Genomic DNA, 26,799 nt, shown 5'->3' on the forward strand with positions numbered 1-26,799 from the left:
CGTTTAACTGGCCGATTGGGTCTGTTCTGGCAGTGGAGGGCCCAGATATAGCCGATGCACCTAGGTTACGACATGAGCTCCGGGACCAGGCGGGCAGCAAATCATCTGTGTTAATTACTAGGTTCATTCATACAAAAATGTGTTGGATATGTGAGGGATACAAGATCGAAAATCAGCACCAACCATCGGCCATGGAGTGTTCTATTGCACGACTGGCTAAGCTCAAGTTAGCGTTGCATAGCGTTAGGCTAGTTATACCAGCTGAGTTAACAGCTCTCTAAACCCGTAGCCGTTAAATTATATCACCCATGTGACATGGGAAGCTTTGACATTAATACTTAAGCCTTTTATACATAACGTTATAAAATATTTGGTTCATTTATTCAATTGATAAATGTACAATTTACAGAGGGCTTCCTGATGTTGAGAGCCAAAGTAATGCTTGGTTATGTAAGCAAATGACACACTGGAGCCGATGGTGGGAAGCCTGACATGACAGCCAGGAAGGAATTGCAAATTACAACATTGTACAAATCGGAAAAGGACCTTGAGCAATCTGCGTTTTTTAGGTCTAAAAAGCAGATTAGGACTACCTGAAACAAAATACAAAGTACATTTTATACTTCAATACAAATATGTGCCCACATATTTAGAGTGCGTCACCCACATCTGGTTGTACCTGTACCAGGTTAAGGAGCCTACTCCTAGGACCCCTGCAGTGGGTGAGTTATAAACTCAACAGGGCATCATTGCCAACGGGTGTGTATTACTGTCTGTAATGTGTGTGTGTGTGTGTGTGTGTGTGTGTGTGTGTGTGTGTGTGTGTGTGTGTGTGTGTGTGTGTGTGTGTGTGTGTGTGTGTGTGTGTGTGTGTGTGTGTGTGTGTGTGTGTGTGTGTGTGTGTGCGTGCGTGCGTGCGTGCGTGCGTGTGTGTGTGTGTGTGTGTGTGTGTGTGTGTCAGTCTATAGAGAAGAACCTTCCCATGGCAACTAATTACTCTCGTCTGTTAATGTGCTTGATCTCTGCCTTGCTGTCTGCTAGCAGCCTCCAACCCTGGTGGCCTGGGGTGCATTACGCACTGCTCCTTGTGTGTGCGGGTGTGTGCGAGACATTACCCTAGTATGTGTATGTGAGTGTGTGTTTCGACTTTGTTTGGGGGGCAAATTAGTGCATGGATGTTTCAGTGAATGAGTAAGAAAGTGCGCGTGTGTGTGTGTGTGCGTGCGTGCGTGTGTGTGTGTGCCTGCGTGCGTGTGTGTGTGTGTGTGTGTGTGTGTGTGTGTGTGTGTGTGTGTGTGTGTGTGTGTGTGTGTGTGTGTGTGTGTGTATGGGACTAAGTACAGATTCGGGGAATCCAGGACAGTAGGGGACCAACATTAGTTTGAGGGCATTGTTTGCGGTCAGGTCACTAACGATAAAAGTGTGTTTGTTTGCGTGTGTATGTGCATGCATACATGTGCATGTGTGTGTGTACGTGTGCGTGCGTGTCGGACAGAGCGAGGGAGAGAGAGCGATCTTCCAGAATCTGGTGTCAATCAGTTGGCCATTAAACTCTAGGTATTTTATCTGGCCAGCAGGCTGGTGAGTTACAATTGGTATGGAGGCACGAACTAACTGCTTGGATTTTATGTCACCATCCTCTCGGTTTTCTGTTTAGCGGACTTTGTTCCTCACTGTCTGATTGCATGTAGGACATGAAGACGCCAGACACCAGTCAACGATGCAGCGACATCAATTATCATGAGCATTAACAAGAGGAAGACACTTTGTTCTGCAACCGGGCTTTGAATAAAGGCCTTGTTATAATTAGCCTCTGCGTTGTATCAGATTTAACTATCATTTGAATCATGTTTGCTACAATAGCTGACATGGATCTCTTAGCAGTTGACGGTCAGCAAATGCTTACAGTAAAATCCAAAAGCCAAAAATATATGTACTGTATGCATTTAAATATTTTGAAAATCTTAAATAAAAGATAACAACATATATAATTGATGGGGATTTTAATTAAGCCATGAGCTTTGAATAATAATGTTAAAGTGACATTATAAGCAAAGAGAAAACAACATGAGAGACATCTGTAATTCTTTCAAATTGAATAGAAAATGCAGTCAATTAAAGAATCTGCAATGAAAGTAAAGGTCATCAAGTTTCTGTTTTGGCTCACAGTGCAGGCTGTGTTCAAACTCCCGTGAAGAACTTAGTAAAGAAAAGCACACACACACACCCAAACCCACCCACACCTACACACACACACACACACACACACACACACACACACACACACACACACACACACACACACACACACACACACACACACACACACACACACACACACACACACACACACCAGTAAAGAATGGACACCACACTCCTCACATCAAACATTTGGGTTCAAATGAAAGTTTCCACAGTCATCTAAGTGGTAGAGTGGTTTTATCACGTGGAGAAACGTGAGCACCGGTTCCACTCTCACAGGAAGATACTTAAAGAAATACCGGCATCACGGAGAGGAGGAGGGAGTTGGTTAAGAATCAAATTAGCTGGACGTGTGTAATATTACCATTTTGTTCTTTGAGGTGAGTGAGCAAATTCACTCAAGAACAGCAGAAATAGCAGTTTCCTAACAGTGAGTCATTAAAGATGTGTAACACGCTGGTTGAAGAGGTTTCTCAACAAAGTTCGGTAAACACAAATGCTTTGGAGTCCTGCTTCCATACTTTGGGGCTTGGGCTTGTTTGGACTGAGGTTGAGGGCTCAATAACTATTTAGTCTGGCACAACACGCTTATGCTCTTTAAATTACCACCATGAACTAGACACGGGTAAACATTAGGCACAAACCCATTGGTTTTGGGTTTGGTCGATTTTAGAGCGGTTAAGACAGGTGACCAGTCATACTTTCATGGGGATATAGTGGAGAATAGGAACAGATGTAGGAACAGTGAAAGTGTCCGGGGTGAATTTATTTAGCCGATGCATAAAACAGTTTTCCATGGTCTCGTTCCAGGCGGAGTAGGATCTCACAGCCTTTTGACACAGACTGCTGTCTCTCATTATCTCTCTTTCTATTTGCATATGGAGCCAGACAACCACAGTGCCGGACAGTTTTCATCACCATGTCGAGTACTGTATAATACACACACACACACACACACCTAAGACCCCATAGGGAGTCCTGACTCATCGCCATAAACCTTCATCTCCTCATGCTTTGGCAGCGGCGCTGGTGAGAAAGCATGATGACATCACGCTCATGCACACATATGCACATATAATTAATGGAGCTGGCTTGGTGACACAGGATGAGTGTCTGACGACCCCCAGGAGGTAGCTCTGTCTATACCCCTGGCCGACTGTTAACCACAGACAGACAGAGACAGACATTCACATGCCTCAGGCCTGTCTGTTTAGTGGTCTCATTAGCAGGCAGTGGAACAGAAACATAATTAACCGGGGGGGGTAAGGGAGAAAGAGAGAGAGAGAGAGAGAGAGAATTAAATAAGGTTGTTTATCGGAAGTTGAATGAATGAAGGCATCCCTGACGTTGTTTTCAGAATTCAAATCGGACCGTCGAGGTCACAGGCGGTTAATCTTTATAGTAGACAACCTTATACAAGCAAACATAACTTACATTGAAAGCTCTAAGTTACAAATAAATTTGAAAATTGTCTGACCAACTGACTTTTTGGCTGACTGACGAAGTGGATGGCCAACAGAAAACCCTGTCGCACAAGCTGTGGCTAAACTTAAACTCCTTAAACCCTGCTCTACTGCCTTGCTCCACCAGGCTCTGTGTTAAAGCCGCCGCCCGGTCGCTGGTGTTGAATGACCACACTGTAAAGTGACCGATGTTCATTGGCATATACTGACAAACATCACAGAACAACGATCTACAACAGCTGCATATTTTAATCGTTATTGTTTGTATATTCCACACATTGATCATAATAACAATGACTTGAAATGATTAGTTTTTCAAATAAAAAACATTATTGTGCCACAACAGTGCAGGATCACAACATGACCTTCCGTTTTTCTTTTCCTCTGGATTCAGGCTTTGTTTGTTTGTTTGTGAGTAAGAAAAGGGTTCCAAGACTGTGCGACCCCACCGGGCCCTTCGGTAAGTCACGCCCACCACCACCAGGAAACACAACCCCCCCCCCCCCCCCCCCCCCTCCCCTCCCCGCTGGAGGCCAACAACAACACACACGCCGCACGAGTCCATCCCGTAGAAAGTGCTTGGCGCGTGGGTGCGCTCCTCCTCGCCCCATGCTGGCTGTGCTGCTGCTGCCTCACCCCCTAGTGCCGCTGCTCAGGCCGCCCTGCTTGTGTTTTGTCAAAACAAAAAAGGCAAACCAGATGCTAACTGCGGGCCGCTGATGGGCAATTCCAGTCCTCCCATTAAAAACACACAAAAAACATTTGGTAAAAATATAAACCGGACCGGGGTGGATGGAGGAAAACAAATAATCAACCCCTGACATTGAAACCACGTGTTCTCTGCCTTTTATGGCCCTCAGTCTCTGACTGCCAGACTGCAGACCCCTTAATCGGCCTGTTTACTCATTAACCCAGCCCACTGCATCAAGCTGAACCAGATGTTGACTGGTTACCCCTGGTTACCAGACCAGCCTCACCGGGTCTCACTGGGGGTGTTAAGGGTTAGGTGCCGTCTGCTTGCAGAACAGCATGTAAACTCCAGAGTGAGTGGCCGATGGGGAGGATGAGTTAAATAAGGCAGCTTCAGCATAGACAATGGACAACCCCACCACCACCACCACCATTGACGCAACCACCACCCCCCTCCCTTCCATAGGCTGGTGACAGATATCAGACCGGGTTGGGGGGGGGGGTGGAGGAGGAGACGCTGGTGGAGGAGGAGAAGAAGAAGAAGAGAGAAACGCCCAGTGGTTCTCTCCAGGGAATCTTTAGGGCCGTTGGTTTGGTTGATCACCTCTCCCAGCGGCTCCCGGTCCTGCTCAGGCTCCGGGGAGGGCAGAGAGGAGGAGGAGGAGGAGGAGCAGGAGAGAGGAAGAGGAGAGCCAAGCAGCAGGGAGAGGAGCTCTGCGTGCTCACAGCGCTCCGATGTCCTCACGCTGCATCGTTAAGTCGTTCATTAATCCCTTCTCGTTAAGAGGCTCTTTACGCCAGGTGTTCCGTGGGCACGTCCCGTTTCGCAGGTGTTAATTGTTCTCTCTCCCACGGCGGCCCGTACGGCGGGGAGGGGGGGAGGTGAGTGAGGGCGGGGGGGGGAGGGGGAAGGTGCGTGTCCTCAGTCGGTGGGCACGGGGAGTATGCAGACGTGGAGGAAGTTGTCTGGGTGGCTGAGGTGCTCGCTGAGCCACTGCAGAGGGGTCTCCAGAAGAGGCTCTATGCCCTGGATCAGAACCTGGTACTTCTTGGCATCACCTGGAGGGGCAGACAGGAGGAGGAGGAGGGGGAGAGGAGGAAGAGGAGCGGAAAGGGGAGGAGAGGAGGAGGGAGTCGAATGGAGGAGCAGGTTAGGCGTGGCGGGCGTAATCCAATTTAAAAAAAGTGCAATAAGAACAGTGAAAGCTGGTGCTTAGGTAGAGATGGTTAGGGGCTGACATAGAGCGACAAATGCTTAAAGGAAAACTTTGGGATCTTTATACATTGAGCCTATTATCCGACCATTTTGGGCCTATAAAGTATTAACGACTAACAATTTTTGAGAATGTGAATGTACGTCCTCTTAAAGTGTTTTTTCTACCACTGACCGGCTTCGGATTATAATCATTGTCAATCGCCATGGACTTTCGCTCGCTATTGAACCAATCTCACAAAAGTCCCTTTGACCCCAAATGATCTGAAAATAGACTCCAGGTTTTAGTTTTGATTTCCCTATGTCATACTTATACAAATCTAATGGAGGATGACTGTGCAAAGATGTGTATTTATGTGTATGCATGAGTGCATTTATTAGGGTTAGTTGTAGGGGGAAGTGAGCTGACAGTTGGCTGTTTTCATCTTCTTTATAAGGTTTGGTCCACTTAAATGTTTCAACTTTCAATTTTACAGTACGTAGTTTCACACCTTATGTGGGTGATTTTGTGTGGGTGTGTTTTTGTGTGTGGGTGGGTGTGTGGGTGGGTGTGTGGGTGGGTGGGTGGGTGGGTGGGTGTGAGAGAGATCAAGAGAGAGATTCTTCATTTATGTTCGCCTTTATGAAATGCTTGTTATTGAGTGCAGCTATTTACTAGGTGTGTGCCAATGGGTTGGACTGTGTATGACGTATTTCTATGGCATCTAAACATTTCAGTTCATGCAGCTCTTCTCTGGTTCATGAAGGCCGTTACAGCAACTCATCCGTTCCTCCTCCAACGCGCGCGCACACACACGCACACGCACACGCACACACACACACACACACACAACACCAAAAAATCTCTCATTCTATCATTAATATATACATTAAAGAAAATATTAAAAAGTCGAATCTAACCACAGATATACAAATATAGATACTTTAAATTACTTTTCAAATGACAAATGTCCCAAATTAATTATTTATTTAAAAATGAAGCTACCAATAACTTACTATTATAACATGACACTGCTTACACTCCTACTCTGTCTCTCACAAATTCAAACCTACAAAAACGTTCAATCTCACACCCGCACACATACACAGATTATGCATATGTTGGTGTAACCGCTGGGTACATGACATTCCGCTCCACGTAATTTCAGGAGGACGGTTGAACCATACTGATAACTGCCGTTTTTGGATAGACGGCACGCCGAGCTCCACCCTCATGTAGCTGAGGTTCGCAGAGTGCAGTGAGCAGGTGTCAGCTTGTGTACAAGGGCATCGATATGCTAGCATCATAAGCATGGCTGCTTAAAGTCAAGCAGATCAATCCTCATGATGGCCTTCAGCTGAAAGCGTATTGTGAAATGATTTTATTTGTTATCATTCATCTATTAAAATATCCTGTTGACTTAAAAATAACTTTGAAAGCTAGAAAATATTATACTATTTCACTATAGTATTTTGGTAGGCTAGCATTGAGCTATACAAACCAGCATATGTTTATAAGCTGCTTCATTCATGACTGCATAGAAAAATATAAAGAATAATTTAAAATTAACATTTGAAGTCATTACAAAACAAAAACATGACAGATATCATCTATATATATATATGTATACATACATACACACATAAAAAAACAAATAAAAATGTAAACAGAGAGATATATACATATCTAAATATATATATATATATATATATATATACATATATGTATGTATATATACATATATGTATGTATATATATATATATACACGTATATATATACACACACACACACACACACACATATATATATATATATATATTAGTGCTGTCAGTTAAACGCGATATTAATGGCGTTGACGCAAACCAATTTGAACTTTTTTTATCGCGCGATTAACGCAATTTATTATTTAATTATTATTATTTATTTATTTTGGCTCAAAACAAAGAAGCAGTAGCCTGACTGCTATGTTCAAGGCAGTATGTTCATCGTTTAATTGCACTATAGGCTTTTTTTTTTTATCGTCCTGTTTCGATCAGTATATGCCAATGTTGTTATCAATAAAAAAACATTTGCACAAGGCAAGCCGATGCACTTCTCCATGTTGATAAGAGCATTAAAATGAGAACAATTAATGGGACAAAGAGATCAAGGGATAAAGATTTGCGATTAACCACGATTAATCCTGAGTTAACTATGACATTAACGCGATTAATCGCGATTAAATATTTTAATCACTTGACAGCACTAATTATATATATATATATATATGTATATATATATATACATATACATATATATATATATACATATATATATATATATATATATATATATATATATATATATATATATATATATATATATATATATATATATATACATATATACATACATATATATATACACATATATATATATATACACACACACACACATACAATTTTTGATTCATAACAAAAATAACATTCATATCTTTCTGGTTGTCTAAAGGTGTTGAAGATGTAAAACCCACTACAGAGTAGACGCCTCACTTTCTCAAACACACTCTTACTTAGTGGTCACACACACACACACACACACACACACACACACACACACACACACACACACACACACACACACACACACACACACACACACACACACACACACACACACACACACACACACACACACACACACACACACACACACACCTCTCTCTCACTATGAGACAGGGGAAGTTAATTGACAACGCCCGGAACCTCTAGATTTTAGGTACAAGAAAAAGTAGTGAGCGATTTAGAGATTGTATTACAAGTAAGCGTAACAATTGTAGCAATATGGGTAGTTTTCATGACAAAGTTTCCAAATTATCATGTTTCTTCACACACACACACACACACACACACACACACACACACACACACACACACACACACACACACACACACACACACACACACACACACACACACACACACACACACACACACACACACACACACACACACACACTTTTTAAAGTGCATTAAGACTACATGTGTACAACACAATGTGTCACTGCCTCGTACTGTAGGCCTATTACATTTAGAAACCTTTGTGTTATTAAAACAGATTTTGCTACATCTCGAAGTCAAGGATCTCACACAATCTCTGCCTCTTCATATAAATGCCTTATAACAAAAGAACAATCACTAGGACACCGACACTAACCCAAACGTCTTAGAGCCGCACACATCCGCTGACAAATCATCGTCCAATCGGTTTGGACGGGTGAGGCTATAAATACAGCGTGTGCACAGTACCGGGGCCACACAATCCCTGTGGTTCAGCAGTGGTGCGTGGCAGGCAGCCAACACAAGCGGCTGTGGTGCTTCAGTGAAGCCAACCCCTATTTACCAGCACCGCAATGCCGCACGGCATCCCCAGCCTGAGCCAACGCATGCACCCAGGTCAGCAGAGAGAGGCCTGAGCATCATGCACACCCCGGTTCAGTCCGCTGGCAGGCGGCCGGACCAACTGACTGACGAGCTGCCTGGAGTGACAAACTGAGGGGACTGAGGGGACTGGATGAATGGATGGTCTCATGAATGAATGACTTGCTTGGCTGGCTGGCGGACAGTCAGTCAGTCAGTCAGTCAGTGACTGGCTAAACGACTGGCTTAGCTGACTGAAGAGAACTGAAACATCGCTTGAGGTTCAGGGTTCCTACTCATTTAATTGTATTCATTTGTGGATCAAAAGCATATTTATTGCTCTCTCTGGCTATATTGTTATTCTACAATTATTACCATTATAATAATAATAATTTGCATTTCTATAGCACGTTTCGTGTGTGTGTGTGTGTGTGTGTGTGTGTGTGTGTGTGTGTGTGTGTGTGTGTGTGTGTGTGTGTGTGTGTGTGTGTGTGTGTGTGTGTGTGTGTGTGTGTGTGTGTGTGTGTGTGTGTGTGTGTGTGTGTGTGTGTGTTGCTTCTGCCCCAGAACACTCACCACACACTGGGTATCACAGTGGTGAGGTCAGGAATGATGAAACCATCCAATGAGAGACCGGGGGAGGATGTTGGTGCAAGAGCCATGGTTTGAATTTGGGAACCATGGTAGCGCCCCTACACTTGCGGTGAGTATTAGGGGATCTTTAGTCCCCACAGGAAGTCAGGACCTCAGTTCAATGTCTCATCTGAAAAAGGGTGCGCTTGGGATACAAAGTGGACCAGAGGGATGATTACCCCCTACTGATCGTTGAACACCTCTTCCAGCACCACCTGGTCTCCAATCCAAAAATGGACCAAGACCAGCCCTGCTTAGCTTCCAGAGATAAGTACTGCTACACAGGTAGCCATGTGGTGGCTACATGCTTTCTATTAGATGGCTATAACAAAAAAAACTTTATAGAAACCAGAGAAAATTTTCCAGTATATAATTAAGCAATAGATCACGCCAGGCTGTGGTATGTGCTCATTATACCACTGTTCACAGTGGTATAATGCGCACATGCCACTGACTGAAGTGATCTATTGCTTTTATACAACGGTTACTGTTATGGCGAAACGAAAGTCATAGACACACTACATTTAAAAAGAAACCAAGAAAGTCAAAGTAGCCGTTTTATTAAAGACTACCAAAAAGTAGTCCCCACTGGCTGCCTTCAAAATGCACGACGGTCGCTATGCAACACACTTTAGCGTCCCTCCGAGAGAACGGTTGTAACGGTTTCCACTTCAAGGCGCGGAGTGATACTTTCACAAAATGATCGGGCGTCATAGCAGTTATGTATACGCTCATTATACAACAGTTAGGAACCAATCAGATCGCTGGATTTAGGCCCCCCGTTGTATAAGCAGCAGTTTTCCGCTCTCAGGGTTAGGTCAACTCATGCATTCAAGTCAGTTGTCAGGAATTGTAGCTGTGTTCTGTAAGAGACTGATCAATGTAAATAGTTTGATCCGATTTTTAATAATACCATTATAAGACCCATCCGTTTTGAATCAAAATGAAAATGGGTCACTATTCTATAAATGATAACAGAGTGATGATTCCGTGTATCTTACCATTGACTATATAATATCACGAAAGACACTGAAAGCTACGCCTCCCCCGCCTTCTCTGAAGTGATCCGCCCCCGTGATGAGCAAAAGCTGTATAGGCCATCGTTGCTCAACCGGGGTTACTGGGAACAAGAGTGGCTTGTACCACAGAAGTCTATTTTAGAGGGGGCAACGAAGGACGGTTGGGCGTCGTTACACCGCTGGAATCGATGTCAGACATTTAGGGGAACGCTCCGAGGATGTTCTGATAATAATTGAATTAAACGAATGACGTGGATTTTGTTTCTTCCTTCCTGAATCCAAAAAAACGTAGGCGGTTCTTTTATCTTCTAAACGTTCCTGTAGCTGCATGTCTTCTTGTGGCACCTTATTCTTGAGAAATGCTTAAAAATTAAATTTGAATCATGCAAGGATTTTTTTATTAACCTCATCTGCTTCCCGACGCCCAGAGATTCCAAGATCAAATTCCCGAAAGCACCTGGTCCGGAATACGTCAAACATCTGCATGCTACTGACCGCCCGTCTGACCGCTAATTAGAAGAACATGTTGCAGACCGCTAGCGGTTGTATATTTTCCTCTTGCAGTGGGTTGAACATCTAGACACAGCAATTCATCTGAAGAGTTGGACCAACAGTGGGAAATCCCCTACATTGAGGATTCACATCATTTAAGCCAGCCATGTTTTAATGAAGCGATCGTAGCAAAGAATGCCTGTTTTCCGATAGATACGTTCTGACGCACTGGTACTTGTCTGTCTGGTACAGCCTTGAAGCATCCTATCTTTGGTCCTGTAACTCATCAATTCAAATAGAAAAGTAGAAAAAGGAACGCAAACAACAGCATGCTATGCTCGGCAGACAGACTGACAACCGACAGGGCGGAGTGGTGCCTTTTGTGTATTTAGTAGCGTCTGCTTGTTCTGCTGGACAGGTAGAAATCTAAAGCATGTCTCGGGGTGGTGCTGGCTGGTGGGTGGCAACCCCCCCCCCCCCCCCCCCAGACATAACAGAGGAGTAAAGGGGTCTATTCAAATAAAACTTTATTTGATGTTTGGAAGATCACAGAGGAGAAACAGAGCCGTAGATCTTCGGCTTTGTGTGACCCTCCCTACCACCCTCACAGAAAAAAAATATAAATCAGATCACACACGCACGCAGATACAAGCACCCCTCTGAAACACACGCCCCGGGTCTGTCTAATCCAAACACACCGGCATAATCCCGGGGTATCGGGCCCCCTCATCTACGAGACGAGGGAGAGACGGAAACCAAACAAGGGGCCGGGACACAAAAGGAGCACAACTTTCCCTGTGATCAGCCAAGCGCAGCCGGCAGACTCCTCTAGTGAGGAGGAGCAGGAGGAGGAACAAGAGAAGGAGGAGGGCAGGGGAAAGGGGGTTCATCCTCAAAGACATGAAAGACAAAGAGGGAAGAAAACAGAGGGAAGAGATGCAAAAGAGAATACACCGGAGAGAAATGGAAAGAGTGAGTGCTGTAAGGTGCTATATAAATATAGAGTTTGATTTGATTTGCGATAGGTAGAAATAAAACCATCAACGCAATGCTGAATTAAACATGCAGAGGGATAACATAGAAGGAGTCTGGTAAAGTGAAACAAGTCAAGCCAAATGTATAAGGAGTAACATGGAGCAGTATTAACATTAGCATTTAACTTTAAAAACCAGCTGGACAAAGGTGGGCACATATAAAGGAAGATAAGGGGACAGATATACGGGAGATAGCTGCTTGATGATTACATAGCAAACATGCAGACAGAAGAACGGAAACAGACAGTTAATTAGAGTCTGGACAGAACTAGCAGTCAACTGGTAGCTGGCTGACTCTAGCGGCGTGTTATTTATCAGACAGGTAGCCGTACAAACCTGTGAATAGTGCCAAGCAGTTTATTTATTTATTCATATATATATATATGCATTTATTTTATTAATTTATTTATATAGCAATGTAGTCCCATTGATAGCCCACCCACACATCTTGTCAGAATGATAATCAGACAGGAAACCATGCAGACAGAGAGACAAATGTTTAAACAAATAGTCATTCAAAGCTATGTAGAGCACCATACCATGATATATTTATAGCCACAGATCGACATAGCTCACCTCATAGCCATGTAAGTACACATCTTGTCAGAATGCTAATCAGACAGGTAGCCAGACAGGCAGGTAGGTAGCCAGACAGATAAGTGAAAGAGGAGGAGGAGGCGTTCTTAATAACACTGATTGTTGACTCCTCCATGCCGGTGGGTCCTGTGCGGGCTCTCTGTCCTAACAACCTATTGTCCCTCCACCGGCTTCCTCCCTCCGCTTCCCCAGACACAGGCCTGTTTTGACTGCGGGTTCACTCCGCCCTCTCTCTCTCTCTCTCTCCCCCATCTGCCCCCTCCCTGGCTCTGATCCGAACCTCACCCTCCCACCTCCCCCTCTCCTCTCTTCCTTCCCGCTCTCCCTCCTGTTCCCTGTATGCAGCGTGACACATGGGCATCTGTGAGAGGACTTGTTGTTCTGGTTTTACGTATTGTCTACCTGGGAATACTGTGACCCAACTGTGTCATCCCTGCTTGTATGCACGGTTACGGGTGGTCTGTTAGAGGACAGTTTGAATATGTTGTGGGCTAACTTTCTTGGTATACGAGAGCCATTGTATTCTCTATGTGGGTGCATTGTAGAAAGGTAGTATTGTTGCAGGCCCGTGTGTCTGTGTGTGTCCCAAGGAGGTAACACAGGGGGAGTGTGTGTGTGTGTGTGTGTGTGTGTGTGTGTGTGTGTGTGTGTGTGTGTGTGTGTGTGTGTGTGTGTGTGTGTGTGTGTGTGTGTGTGTACTGCTAGAAGTGAGCGAGCGGCGAGACAGTGTTTGAATGAACCGCCTGTCCCTCATTGTCTGAAATCTGACCAGAGAGGTAACGGAGTAAAGCAAATTAAATACACACAAATTGGTTATAAGTGTATCAGAGACTAAGATGTGATTTGCGTCATAAAAATACCATTCTAACTTCTGTCTAAGATGTGATTTGCGTCATAAAAATACCTTTGTCTCTTTGTCCCCACTCACCATGGCTTCTGAAGTTGTCTGCATGATCTCTTCTCTCTCGCTCTCTATCTATACAGATGAATGTTTACTATTCCTTTGTGTTCAGACTCCAAAGACACTGCCGTGTCTCACTGCTCACCTTTAAAGGCCTCCTTTCCCCTTTCATCTCATCTGTTCTTATCTTTCTCTTCTCATCCTGGTTACCTCCACCTGAATCTCCAAGGCACATGTTCCAAACACACCAAAACACTGACGCATCCTACAGTCTCTTTCCTCCCTCTTTATCTCTCCGTCTCTTCTCTTTTACTTTCATCCCTCTCCTCTTCCTTCGGTTGACTACCACTATTACCCCACCCACCTCCAAGCCTGAGCGTCACACTGTATCTGTGAGAGTGGAACTCTGGTGGCCCGCTCCCGTCTGCTCAAACATGGGTTGTTGAATCTTTAGAAACTCCCGCTTCCTGTAATAGATAAGCTCTTCATGATTCAGAATCCTTTCTAGCACCAACCTGTGTGTCTCAAGGAAACATCCAAGGTCATTGTCTTAGTCACGTCTAGGGTTCTCTACGGGCGTGACGATGGTTGTTGTTGTAGAGGATGTGAACATTCAGGGGAATTTTTGGGTTCTGGAAAATGGAAATACGTTCTTGGCTCAATTTGGTATATTGCGAACAAGCTGTGCTGTGTAGTAACATGTTTCATAATTAATGATTGTAAGTTGTATTTGGGATAGATGTGTCCTCCGAAAACGTGTTTCAACTACGAGCCTTTAGTTAGTCAGCTATTACTTGATAATACTGCATGTTACATTCTCGCTGATAGTTGCTCTCACTCTTTGGCTATTATAAGAAACGGAAATTCCTTCCAGACATGTTTTGCATGCTTCTCTGAGGAAGACGGGTACAATAGAGGTGTGAAAAGATACAAAGAGACAGTTCTGCTGTTACGGTGGGGTATGTGTGTCAAATACACAAACAAGAGACCAAAATGGCATGCGCATGGCATGTATGCAATCATAGTGTTTATCAACGGACCATGGATAGAGATAGAGAGCAAGATATCAAAAGGCCAATTTAATAGTATATCACTGCTGAACAGACGGAACAAATGTTAAAGGAGACATATTATGATGTTTTCCCAAAAAGTAAAGAGTATACGAGTTCCAGAAAACATGTTTTTGAAGCGGTTTGCTGTAATTAGCTTTTAGGGAAAAAAAACTCTCCTACCGCTATATCCCTATATAATATATAGGTATTTATAAAATATTATATCTAATATCACGGCCAAAAGCTATGTGCGCCTCAGATGATATTATGAATCATAAAGACTGCGTCTGACGTCCCTGGTACTTACACAACAAATAAAGACTCGTAGTGGGGTTTATCTCGGCCATGGTTCAGAAGAATTGGGGGAAAGGAACTTTGGCCTCGTCTCTCTGAAGTCCATATTGAACCGCGACATGGAGGCGAAAGGGATTGTACTCCCAGAGCTGAGCTGCTGGACTGCCACCGAGCTCCCCCCGCCGGAGCTGGCGAAGCATCGGCGGCAGTCCGGTGGCAGAGCTCCGGGAGAGGGTTTTTTTTTATAAGTGAGGGGGTCTTCCGAAGACTGTCTGTCTGGCTGTGCACTTGTCACACTCTTTCATCCAGAGTGTGTGTATGTTATTCTCTAAATACTGTAAAGCTATTTTAGCAGCATCTGTATGTACCGTGGTAGGCGATGGCTGCAGGATACATCTGTTTCAGCAGGTCTCTCAGTGTGCGTGTGCATGTGAACGTACCGTCGTGTGCGATGGCTGCAGGATACATCTCCTTCAGCAGGTCCCCCAGTGTGTGTGTGTGGCCCTCAGGCGAGGCGGGCCGAAACAGTTTTTGAATGAACGGCCTGTCACTCATCGTCTGAAATCAGACCAGAGAGGAAACAGAGCGCAGCAAATTAAATACACACAAAAGACACACTCCGAGTTCATACGCATGTACCTAGACAATGAACCTCGACATAGACACGCAGCACTTAATAACCGAACACTGCATGGGTTATGTATTTAAACTAAATAAAAGAATAACAGTATTTATTACATGTTACATTGTCAGGGCTTTATGTTAACATGTACAGTCAGGGTTTACAGCCAGTGGACTGTACATACAGTATAGACACCATTATGTCCTGGTGCCCGAAAAACACAGGTGCAATGTTAAGAAAAGCCTTGAATCAATGTCTAAATTAAAACAACACAAGTTGAAACGGAGTCATAACGGTAAGTACAGATGGAAAACATCATTAGAAGCAACATTATCTGGAGCGAGACATTGTTAATGGCCATTACATAAGACAATAATAATAATAAATATGACCTGCTCATTTATGAAATATGCTTACATTTTGTACAAAATAATACACAAGTACACAGGTTATTATGAATGAGCGTGGGACCATTCAGATCTCCTGCACGAGGAGTGTTAGCAGGAGGTGATAGGTTGAAAGTCAGCGTGGCTGAGAGGAAGAGATGTCAGGCAGATTAAGATTTAGCGATCGGCCCGCGTTCCAACATGTGTTCTGAGTGAGACTGACATGTTATTACGACATAAATCAAAATAAAATGTGTTTATTGCTGGCTGGGTAAGTGGAAGAATGACAGGCTCTTTTCAATATAGTCCCAAGTGGATTAGTGTACACACACCAAAAAAAAAAAGTAACTTTGTGACTAAGTAAGTAGAACCATTTGGCACTCAAACAAGGCCTGTGGGGGATTTTCTCTGTTAGCTAACGCTAAGCTCATGCTAACTTCTAACGCTGATGTTAACTTCGACATTTTACGTCACCTCTACTCTCTCTCTGGTTACATTTTACGCGCATCTGTCTGGCCCCTGAGGGCACTCAGGAAAATACTTAGCATAACATCCCACTGCTGGGAATGACAACAAAACCAAAAAACCTTTCCCGACACTCCGGCCACAGCATGCCATGTACCTGACGAGCTTAAGAACAGGCAGGACCAGTGGAACTCCAGGAGGCAGACACATGATGCGGCTCAGTATTTATGACCCATAGCTGTACTACACCGACCACTGTATTATCAGTGAGAGGTCCCGTTCATGATGCCTCATTACAACACATCTAGAATGCAGAGGTTTGAAAAGGGTTCCCGCCATCATGTTTTCAAAAATATCATAAGGTATCCTTGTGATGGATGGACCGGGTTGGGTGGATGTAGGCATTAAAAGGGACAGAAGGATTGACAAAGTAGGAGGATGGATAGAAAGAAGGAAGGGCAGATGGACGGATGAATAATAGGACGGATAGGTAAGACCGTCAGACAAATGGATATATAGGTCTGAAGTTGACAGGATCATTGCTTGGATACCTAAATGGCCAAGTGTTCTACCCAACCTTTTGGCACTCTCCCAGTAAACGCTTCTCTGCCAACCAATTCCGGGACAAAGCCTTTGTTCTTCGAAAAAGGCTCCAAGACGAAAACCTAGTCATCACCTCAGACTGAAGTTAAATATTAAACCAGCCATTGTTACTAGGTGACAAAGCCCTGGTTCTATGCGACAGGATGTTTCCTCCTTGCCTGAACCTCAGGTGCAAATGTGCGGCTGAGCTTCAGAGATTGGAGCCCCATATTTTTGCTGTGCTCCCACCTTGATTAAATCAAACATTCCCAGTAGAGAACCACACACTTAACCTTTCAAATAGATCCCGCCCCCTCTATGACACAGTAAAGTAAGCATCCCAACCCTCTTAGTGCCTGAGCTGCCGTCTTCCTGACCGGACCAGCAGGGGAACCGACCTCCATTTGCCACCATACACACCTTTCTCTCAGTTTTGTTTTTCCATTTCATTTGGGCCGTAACCACGGCACTGATGTAAACCTAGCCTCAAAAGAGGACTGGAGGTTCTGGGTGGCGGGTCTTTTCTGGAAAAGCCTCCTCTGCACTACGTGGCAGGAGTTGATGATGATCCTAATTGGGGGGATGATGATGATGATGATGATGATGATGATGATGATGCAGGGCTCACGCAGGACACCCAACCCAGGCCGGCATCGGAGGTGTCAAACGAGAGAGTCCCGACACACAATAGGGCCCCGATCCTGGGGCGGTGAAAAGGAAACCGGCGATGAAGCAGATCGGATAACGGAGCGGTAACTACACACCGCTGAGCCGGCCCCGCAGAACACAAGGCCCTGGAGGTGGCGGTGGCGGCTGAAAGGCGTCGGGCCGGCGGCTCGGGTGACGCAGAAAGAGTGACTCACCTCCAGGAAACACGGCAATTTGTGCGAGAGGTGGAGCGGAGAGAGTGCGCGCTAAGTGACAGCTACTTCGTTGCATTTTTAAAAGCGGCCGGCCGTGAATAATTGATCCGGGCGGCCAAACAAAGGAGAGCGGTGCCATCGAGCCCCAGGGGAAGAGGAGCGCGATACTGTTTTGTATGAAGACACTTTCTTTTCAGATAGCAAGACACCTTAGCTGGCACGGAGACGCGTGGCAGCGGGCAGGGGAGGGGCCGGCCGGATGAGGTGTCGCTCGGAGAGGTGAGAAGAGACAAGTCGCTCTTGTTGAGTGAAAAGACCAGCGGAACTCAAGCCGGCGCCTAATTGCCGGGGTTGGGATTCAATTCGCCTAATTGATGGTAAAACAATGGCGTTTTGGTCGCCGAATGTCAGTCAAAATGAGTTTCCATGGGCGGCATGGAGGTGCAGAGAGGGTTCCTCTGACCTCTCACACCTGCCATGGGTCAAATCAAATTCCAATCTTATAATACTCAAAGCCGGTAGATTCCCCGAGTTTGAAACGCACGCCTGTCGTACGGGACACAGACTTGGGAGTCGTGCATTATTTATCTCATGACCGGGTTGCAGGGCTGGACTGGCCATCGGGCGTACTGGGCAATGCCCGTTGGGCTGGCAGGCCTTTTTGGTCCGACGAGGTTTACTTTTTTTTTTTTTTTTTTTTTTTTTTTTTTAAATGGACCCGGCCCGGCCCAGCCATGTCACACAGCCGAGGGCCGATGTCCGTTCCTTCCCTCTCCGTCGTGCGGGCTGTCAACTTAACCTGAAAGTTCAATAAAACTTTGGCCCAGGCCATAACTCATTATGATTGGTTCTGGGCTGGCTCTGGCCCTATCACACACACAGCAGAGGGCCGAGGTCCCGCCCCTTGGGCCTCGGCTGTCAATCAGTCAATCAGTCACGTCACTAACTGACAGAAAAATGGAGAAGAAACTTACTGTGTTATAATTTGTTGTGTTTTAGTTAGTGTAGGCCTTTATAAAATAATAAATTTTTGTATTCTTCCTGTTGTTCTGTGTTCTTGCATTTTTTGCTGATTATGAGACGGTTCGAACTGTACATATTATAAGCATTAGTAATTTCAGAGGGGATTTGACCTAGCTGCAAAAGTCTCTGCAAGTATAGTGAAAGAGCGTATCAATTTTTTAACATGGTTACTCTCTTCCATGTAGGCTACTGCGCTTTATTTTAATTGTTGAAACAGCACAATATGCGGATATATCCTCTGGTATGTTGTGTGTCTCCGCATGTCGTATAAATAATCATAGTGTGCTGCCATGGCCAAAAATGCCAGGGCCATTTTTTGGTCCCAGTCCAGCCCTGCCGGGTTGTCTCGCAGAGCAAATAATTCAATTGTGCACGTCTTTCTCCTGGTCTGACAGGTTACCTGGAACCGATTGCTCAGGATGTTGAGGTTAATCCTCTAAGAAGTTCCAAAGCAGGCTAGTGATATTCTAAATAATACATTTTAAATGCGTCAAAGTTAATTCAGTGTGAACTGCGCTTCATACCCTGGACATTACTGTTACGTATGTGACAACATGATACAAATAATGCGAATTCCAAAACAGAAACAGTAAGCAAACTTATTTCTAAACCTTTTGTTAAGTTTTCGATACACTTGGGATATTTTTTAAACACATTTAAAATGTAAGATGTACCTGGTCACAAACCAGGTTTACCATCACAATGCAACACAAAGACCAGGATGTTAACAAAGTACTTGAAGTATCGTCATTTTCAGCCCTTGTTTTGTGTACACGTCAATCATTTTGACAGAACCAGTCATTGACATTAACGACAAGTAAAATAATTGAGAAATGAGATCTCGAGATAAGATCAACATTAACATAGAAACCACGTGACCACGCCTTCTTAAATATGCATTCAGTCAATTGTGTAAAAAAACCTGCTCTTCTGAATGTAACCTCATGGAACAGAGGGGCACCGGGAGAAAGTGTAATGCCTTTTGAACTTGAACATGGTCAACCTGTTTCTGTTTGAGACTACTTTGAGAGCAGCAGGAGGCGCCGTCACAACTCACAATTCAGCCTTAGTTCAAAGAAATATTTGCATCTTACATCCTCCTTCTCTCTTGCATGCCAAGCCTCTCACCTGAAGCCTAAGGCACCAAGACAAACCATAATTTCCCCTCCCTAAATGTCTGGTAATTGTCTGTGTAGTCGCCCACATAACAGTGGCCCTCGCCGTCTCTTCGCACACACTCCCTCATGTCTCCCTTTCCCATTACAAGACGACGGCCGGGTAATAAAGGCTGCCTTCTCCCAGGAACGCCTGAAACCTTCTGAGGTGACTTACTACCAGAAACGCTATAGCGAGGGGCCGCTTGGCATCAGGGGTTCATTGGGAGTGAGTCCTTAGTCATGGTTGAGTGGGTTGTGTGTGTGTGTGTGTGTGTGTGTGTGTGTGGGTGTGGGTGTGGGTGTGTGTGTGTGTGTGTGTGTGTTTTTGGGGGGGGGGGGGGGGGGGGGTGAGTCGGAAAGGAAGACATACCTGTGGAGCAACAATGCAAACGGTCTTTAAACAACAAGCATAGTAATTTTCACTTTCCACGCGGCGAGACATTCACTCCGCCAACCCCCCCCCCCAGGGCTCTTTGAATCAGAGTGCGGTCATTCCCGCAGCAGGAAGAGGCGAGCGCATGCCAATCAACAGCCGACGACAAAGGCAGTCTGTCGGCAGGTCTGGCGGGAAAAGGTGCAACACACACACACACACACACACACACACACACACACACACACACACACACACACACACACACACACACACACACACACACACACACACACACACACACACACACACACACACACACACGGCCTCGAGCGCAGCGCGCTGCCTGTCGACAGTCGAAGCACACGAAGACAAGAGCGAACACAAACACACATCAGCAGGCAGAAAACAAAACGGAAAAACATGCCTGCACGCACATGCTCCTCTTTCCCGCAATCCCCCTCTCCCACACACACACACACACACACACACAGACAGACACGCTGCTGAGGTGTCTTCCCTGTGAGGAGTGCACGCCAGACGGAAGTGAGCTCTCTGTTATTTAGAGCGAGCGTTGTCATTAATTCTGCCAGCATCAAATACAGCACATGTTATTTAGGCTAAAGACCTCAATCTGGTCCTGGAGGCGGGAAATAGGGAGGGGGCAGGGGGGCTAGGAGACTGAGCCAACAACAGTTCAACAGGAGAGCGGTGCTTCTACAAAGGTCTAGAATGACCTACACCTCCACAGGACGTTTATTCTCCAATGTTTTCCATCTTTATAATATTTTTCTTATTTCAACGTTCAAAGGTGTGTTGTTTTGTCCTTGAGACAAAGGCTAACCCAGACTCACTCAGACACACACACAGCCCGCTAGAAACTAGAGTTCAAGACGAAAGGGTCCTACAAAATAAAAGCTCAGTATTTTTAAAAGAGATTGGCGTTGAAAAATTTATGTACGGATGGCAAAAAATATAAAATATATATAGATATATATCAATAAAAATATAGACATATACACATATATACAGGAAAGCCCACACACACTTCCCAGAACATGGAATGTTAAAGTGGAATCCTGTCTGCACCTTTTTCAGGTTCACTTCAGGAGTGTTCGGATGTGAATAAATAGCAGGACATAAATATTTGTTTTCGTGACCGGAACACGTCCTCGTTATTCCCCTCAGCCGTTTCCCAGCGTCAACCCAAACTCTCTCTGCTGCCCAGCTGGCCTCCCTCCGCCATCGCTGTCTGGCTCACATCACCCTCATGGTTTCCAGGCCTTGACCAGCCGCTTATTCACCGGAGCGTTTGGGAAGTTCAGCCGCATCAGAAGCGCAGGAGATGCATGCAGAAGACATGGAGTGGGTGTGTGGATGAGGCGTCAGAGAGGGCTGGGGGAGGGGAATCCCCAGGCACCTATAGTCTGCTGCCGACACACGACATGAGTGGCGTGGCAGTGAATAGACTCACGTAGAGCTTGACTGGTTTGACTACATCAGAGCAGGCGGAGGTAGGTGGGTGGGTGGGGATCATAAATGCAATAGGATGAATACCCTTAGTCACCTCCTCTGGGAATCTCCGCAACTTTCCCTAAGGCTTGGCCCGTGGATGGGATCCAACAGACTGCACTTTTTTTTGTTTTCACACACAAGGCAAACATGCACGCACACACGCAAACACACACACAGGCTTCGTAGGACACCACCCACGGTCTTTGTTTATTAGAACTGAGGCACGCAGTGGTTGAAGAGCACTCCGTTGTTACACGAGGTCATGACTACAAAGCACTCTACCTTCGTCTCCACTCGGCTCACTCATGCACAGAATTTGGTGAAAACTCATTCACGTGTGCTAGGTTAATTAATCAGGCTTGGACGGGAGTGGTCCTAATCCGGTTTCTTTTAATGCCACTTCCAGCTCAGGCAAATGATACTGAACTTCCCAACGGCATTCACATGGCCCCTGAATTGATGGTATTACGCAATGAGATGTTACTACAGCTATGATTGGTAACCTTGTGTCATTCATGTAAACACGCTCATAGATCCCGACTGTAAAGGAAAAAAAAAACGCAACTGAGTCTATAAGGACAACTATACTACAGTAAATATGATACTGATAACAATATAATATAGTAGTACTATTTTCATTATCGAATATTATAAGTATTCTTTATTTAATATTATGAGATTTAATTGTTGAATTATTTCCAAAGACTTCCAAAATACCTTACAAACAGCTCATGTTGGAGTTGGTAAAAGAGATAACAAGTTTAAGGCCAATTCACTGGCTTGGGTGCGCTTGTAAAGTAGGATACACAAACAAAGTCACCTAGCGCCATCTAGTGGGCATTCTGACAGGACACGTCAATACTAACAAATCCATAAGCAATTTCCTACTGGTTTAGTAAACTAATTTATCACTGGGTATCTCCAAACATAGTTTCTGTTCTTCTATATGCTTTATCACCAGTGTACTGAACAGAGCCCACTTCTGTTGTGCTTGAAATCCGTTGCCATCAATCACTCAATAACAATGTAGCATTTTTGCAGAAAGGATCAAAAACTCAATGAAGCACAAACCAGTGCAAATATGTTCTGCAAAACAGAAGTCCATAATTAACCTGTGACTTTACAAAAGGGTGTGACCTCATGGAGAAAAACAGGCAGATGACAGCTCCCCAGAGACTCGTCTAAACCACAGGTTTCGCCTGGTTAGCCATTGTGTGTTCGTATATAGTGAAGATCACTGATCCGTAGCTCCATGTTGCAATTGAATTTGCAGTTCATACTATTTTAGACCTTTCCAACAGTAAAGAATCAACTACTCTTGACGAAAAAAAAAGGCTTCATACTTGTACTTCTTATAAACAATCATTAAGCGTTGAGGGGTGTGTGTGTGTGTGTGTGTGTGTGTGTGTGTGTGTGTGTGTGTGTGTGTGTGTGTGTGTGTGTGTGTGTGTGTGTGACTGACCTGGTATATCCTGAAGGGGATGTACCTGAAGCCCCCCTCTTCTGTGGGATACTCCATCAACTTCCGGTTCATGGCCCAGAACTGATCAAACTTGTCTGAAAGAAACCCCCAAACAATGTATTGGTGTCAGGGCTTTAATATTATTTTGTGGAATAAGAGGGAAGAAAGAGATTGAGTGACCAAGAGAGAGAGAGCGAAAGAGAGAAAGAGAGAGCGAGAGAGAGAGAGAGAGAGAGAGAGAGAGAGAGAGAAAAACAACTGGCTGATATGAGGGGTTAAAGGCCCCGGGACCAGCCCTTGGTCAAGGCTTAACAAGAGACAGATTTACACCTCTGCAGATTCATCACGGGACTGACCTGGTTAAACACATACTCAAGGTGTGTACATTCACTGACACTCATTCATTCAATCATACTGTCATAATCTCTCTCTCTCTCTCTCTCTCCGATTGTCTGGTTGTGTTCGTGGCAAACTAACTGAGCAGGGATCAGGAGCTCTGATTTAACAAAGCGCTCATTTAGTCCAGAGTGAGGAGGTTCCACCAACCGACAAAACGCATGTGGGTGTTTGGGAGGGGAAAAACACAGAGGCTTCAAAGCATATTCCTGTGGGGGCTTTTGTGTATGTGTGTATGTGGTAAGAACATATGGAAGAACTGTGTGCGTAGGTGAAAATGTGGGACTTATATACATGTGGATGTGCGTGTAGTCATATGAAATGCAAGATTGCATGTGTGTTTGTGTCTCATAGCTCGGGAGGTTTATTAACATTTCTTTGTGCCAGATTATTTATGTATTGTGTGTGTGTGTGTGTGTGTGTGTGTGTGTGTGTGTGTGTGTGTGTGTGTGTGTGTGTGTGTGTGTGTGTGTGTGTGTGTGTGTGTCACCATTCTGCAGGCCCATCCACAGCTGTTTGTGGTCTTTCTTCTGCATATCGTTGATGACTTGGCTCTTGTGTTTCAGTGCGTCTGCCTCTTTGATGCAGGACATAAAGTGTGCCTCTATCACCGAGTTTGACAGGCAGTGGAGCAGGTCGCGCTCTGGAAAGTTCTGACACACACACACACACACACACAGTAAGAATACACACACATGTGACTGTGTAGAGAACTATTGCTTGGATAGCTACATTTTCACATGCATAAGAAAATGTAATTTCAATCGTCTTTACCTTGAAGTGCACAGTGATGCTCCAGGGCAGCGCAGTGTTGAGGGCATGGAGGTCAAACAGAACTCCGATTGGATAGTGCCTGCAACCAGGAAGTACCAAACAGGAAATTAGGGAATGAGAGCATGCAGGTTGATACCATTGGGTGATGTATTTAGGCTGTCAATGTCAATGTCTGCATATCCCTAGCAGCTGTGGTAGGAAACAATGATACTAGAGGCACATATTAGAATGTGAACAATACTTCTAACATTCAGCTTCATTCAAGATTACATCTCCTGCTAAACACCAGGTGGGGAAGTTTCTTTCACCCTGTGTAGACCGATCTAAGACGTTCCATAACATCAAACAGGGACTTTCTCTATTATTTTAGAGGCTTGCCATTATTCATAAGAACTCGACTCATCTAAAAAAATCTAAAACTCTAACTGACTAGTGCGTTACCTTCTTACCAATGGTGAATAAATACATATGAAATTTGCTAGGGGGCTCTTCATTATACTATTATGTTCTGATGACACCTTGTGGTAAACTCCTAAATCTACACATGAGCTTGACTTAACATTAATACACTTACAGGTCATTAATTAGAAGGTAGGGGACAAAAGCATTTTTCAAGGATGTCTACAGGCAGAATTAGTACATTGGGGATAGTAGTACCTTTCACCTGGGAGTTGAACACCAGTGAACAGTGAATCCTGCCCATGTAGCCATTATATAATGATCAATCCATATGTCATTTAGTGTAAATTAGTTTAGCTCACCATTTGAGCGGCGTTCCCTCATACTCAAACCACATCTCCTCCACGTCCTCTGGCTTCACCGCCTTCAAGAAGTGCTTCTTCACCTTGTCTGTGACTAGGGTCAGGTAGCTAACCCTGGGCAGAAGCAGCTGGAGGACAGAGCATACAGGGTGGAAAACAGGAGGAGCTGCATTAGTCCAACAGGATGGTGACACAAAGGAATCAATACAACATATGTTTACATTATGTTCCTTAAATGCTTCATTCAGTGCTTTATGGTCAGAAATGCTTAAAGCTCTTGATTACATGAGATATAAAACAATTTAGACTAAGTGAAAACAAAAAGTAGTTCACAAATCTTCAAGGTTTAGATCCAAAATAGCAGTAAGTATAGATAGTAAACTTGGTGACAAGCTTTAGCTTAAAGCTCTTGCTGTAATGTTTTATGTAGATGAGCCCTGATCCACCATCCGACTTGACAAATGTAATATTAAAAAATGGCCCCAACACCCCCCCAAGAAAAAACTAGACTTAGTGGAGGTGCTCAGCTAAAAGCATGAGGGGATCATGCTTTAAGCTGAACTCTTGGTCAGCTAAATTTAGTGAGAAATAGAAGCATGAAACAGTCTGCTGTAGCCAATAGGGTAAAATCCAAATATCTGGACAGACCAAGGTGAGGGCCCGTTAAATAGTATGTGTTGCCAGGGAAGGAACGTACATAGAAAGGCTCGGCCTCCTTCTCCGTGACCTCATCCTGGTAGAGTGCGAAGCAAGTAGGAATGCGGCCGAACCACACGTCTCTTAGCACGTCCTTGTCATCTGCCATGCTGTTGTTTCTCTAAGTGTCTCATACAGAACTACCTTGGGATGCCGTCCTGAAGATCTCTAGAGTCTACACGTATCATCAACAGAGCAAATAGAACAGCATTATTATTTAAACTTTCCGCTGTACAATAGCAATTGTAGATGACTAATATTACAATAACAAGGAATAAGTTATGCTCCATCTGGATCTTCATACCTTCTGCGTCAATCTACCAAACGCAAACACGTCATAACATTTCCATTCTTCTTTTTTTTTAAAAAAACATTAAAATAGTTTGATATAATTAACACCACTAAACGGTTTAACACCTGTTCAACAGTATTCGCCACATCCTGGTGCGCAAAATACGCAGCATCAGTGCAAAATCGAACCTAGCTTGGGCTATTAGCTAGCCAGTCACAATGGTAATCTAGGTCTATTTAAAAGGAAGAAAACTGATTGCCTGTATGGGGGCAATGTTGACCGAGGATAGAAAAATACCGACATGTAACCGAGGAATATACATGGATTAAAATCTTACTTTTCTTGAGCTTTATCAATTGGTTTAGTAGGAAGGGCCGTGGCAGTGTTGTCATTCGTCTGTCAATGGAAAGACTTTATTTTTCCACTGACAACAGCGACATCAATTGCTCACTTTTGGTAATGT

The 26,799-nt window shown here is 44.5% G+C and overlaps 1 protein-coding gene and 2 long non-coding RNA genes across 4 annotated transcripts; all 3 read right to left on the reverse strand.

Annotated features, from left to right (window-relative positions):
• Positions 1–4,207: 4,207 nt before the first annotated feature.
• Positions 4,208–26,778, reverse strand: atg5 (ATG5 autophagy related 5 homolog (S. cerevisiae)). 2 transcript variants are annotated; one of them, XM_060064338.1, is made up of 8 exons: positions 26,674–26,778; positions 26,046–26,219; positions 25,349–25,476; positions 24,588–24,666; positions 24,304–24,466; positions 23,418–23,512; positions 15,410–15,527; positions 4,208–5,414 (listed from the first exon to the last, which is right to left on the reverse strand). In XM_060064338.1, the coding sequence occupies exons 2-8, from the start codon at positions 26,151–26,153 to the stop codon at positions 5,278–5,280; spliced, it is 828 nt and encodes a 275-aa protein (XP_059920321.1). In that variant the 5' UTR covers positions 26,154–26,219; positions 26,674–26,778; the 3' UTR covers positions 4,208–5,277. The 2 variants fall into 2 exon arrangements, with proteins under 2 accessions (XP_059920321.1, XP_059920322.1); XM_060064339.1 differs by lacking the exon at positions 4,208–5,414 and adding an exon at positions 11,601–14,090.
• LOC132467191 (uncharacterized) lies at positions 6,129–7,205 on the reverse strand. Its single transcript, XR_009527964.1, has 2 exons — positions 6,371–7,205; positions 6,129–6,338 (listed from the first exon to the last, which is right to left on the reverse strand). It is a non-coding gene; the product is annotated as an uncharacterized LOC132467191 (long non-coding RNA).
• On the reverse strand, positions 8,130–8,924 carry LOC132467193 (uncharacterized). Its single transcript, XR_009527966.1, has 2 exons — positions 8,519–8,924; positions 8,130–8,412 (listed from the first exon to the last, which is right to left on the reverse strand). It is a non-coding gene; the product is annotated as an uncharacterized LOC132467193 (long non-coding RNA).
• Positions 26,779–26,799: the final 21 nt, after the last annotated feature.

The sequence above is a fragment of the Gadus macrocephalus genome, chromosome 11, assembly GCF_031168955.1.
Source record: "Gadus macrocephalus chromosome 11, ASM3116895v1".
NCBI lineage: Eukaryota > Metazoa > Chordata > Actinopteri > Gadiformes > Gadidae > Gadus > Gadus macrocephalus.

Excerpts from the sequence above, each read along its gene's own strand:
- atg5 (XM_060064338.1), bottom strand. The coding sequence starts at position 26,153 with ATGGCAGATGACAAGGACGTGCTAAGAGACGTGTGGTTCGGCCGCATT. Across the intron at positions 15,528-23,417 it reads TCCCCTTCAGGATATACCAG|ACGATGAGTGACAGGCCGTT; the intron begins GTCAGTCACACA and ends GTCTGATTTCAG. Across the intron at positions 5,415-15,409 it reads TGCAGCCATCGCACACGACG|GTGATGCCAAGAAGTACCAG; the intron begins GTACGTTCACAT and ends CTGCCCCTCCAG.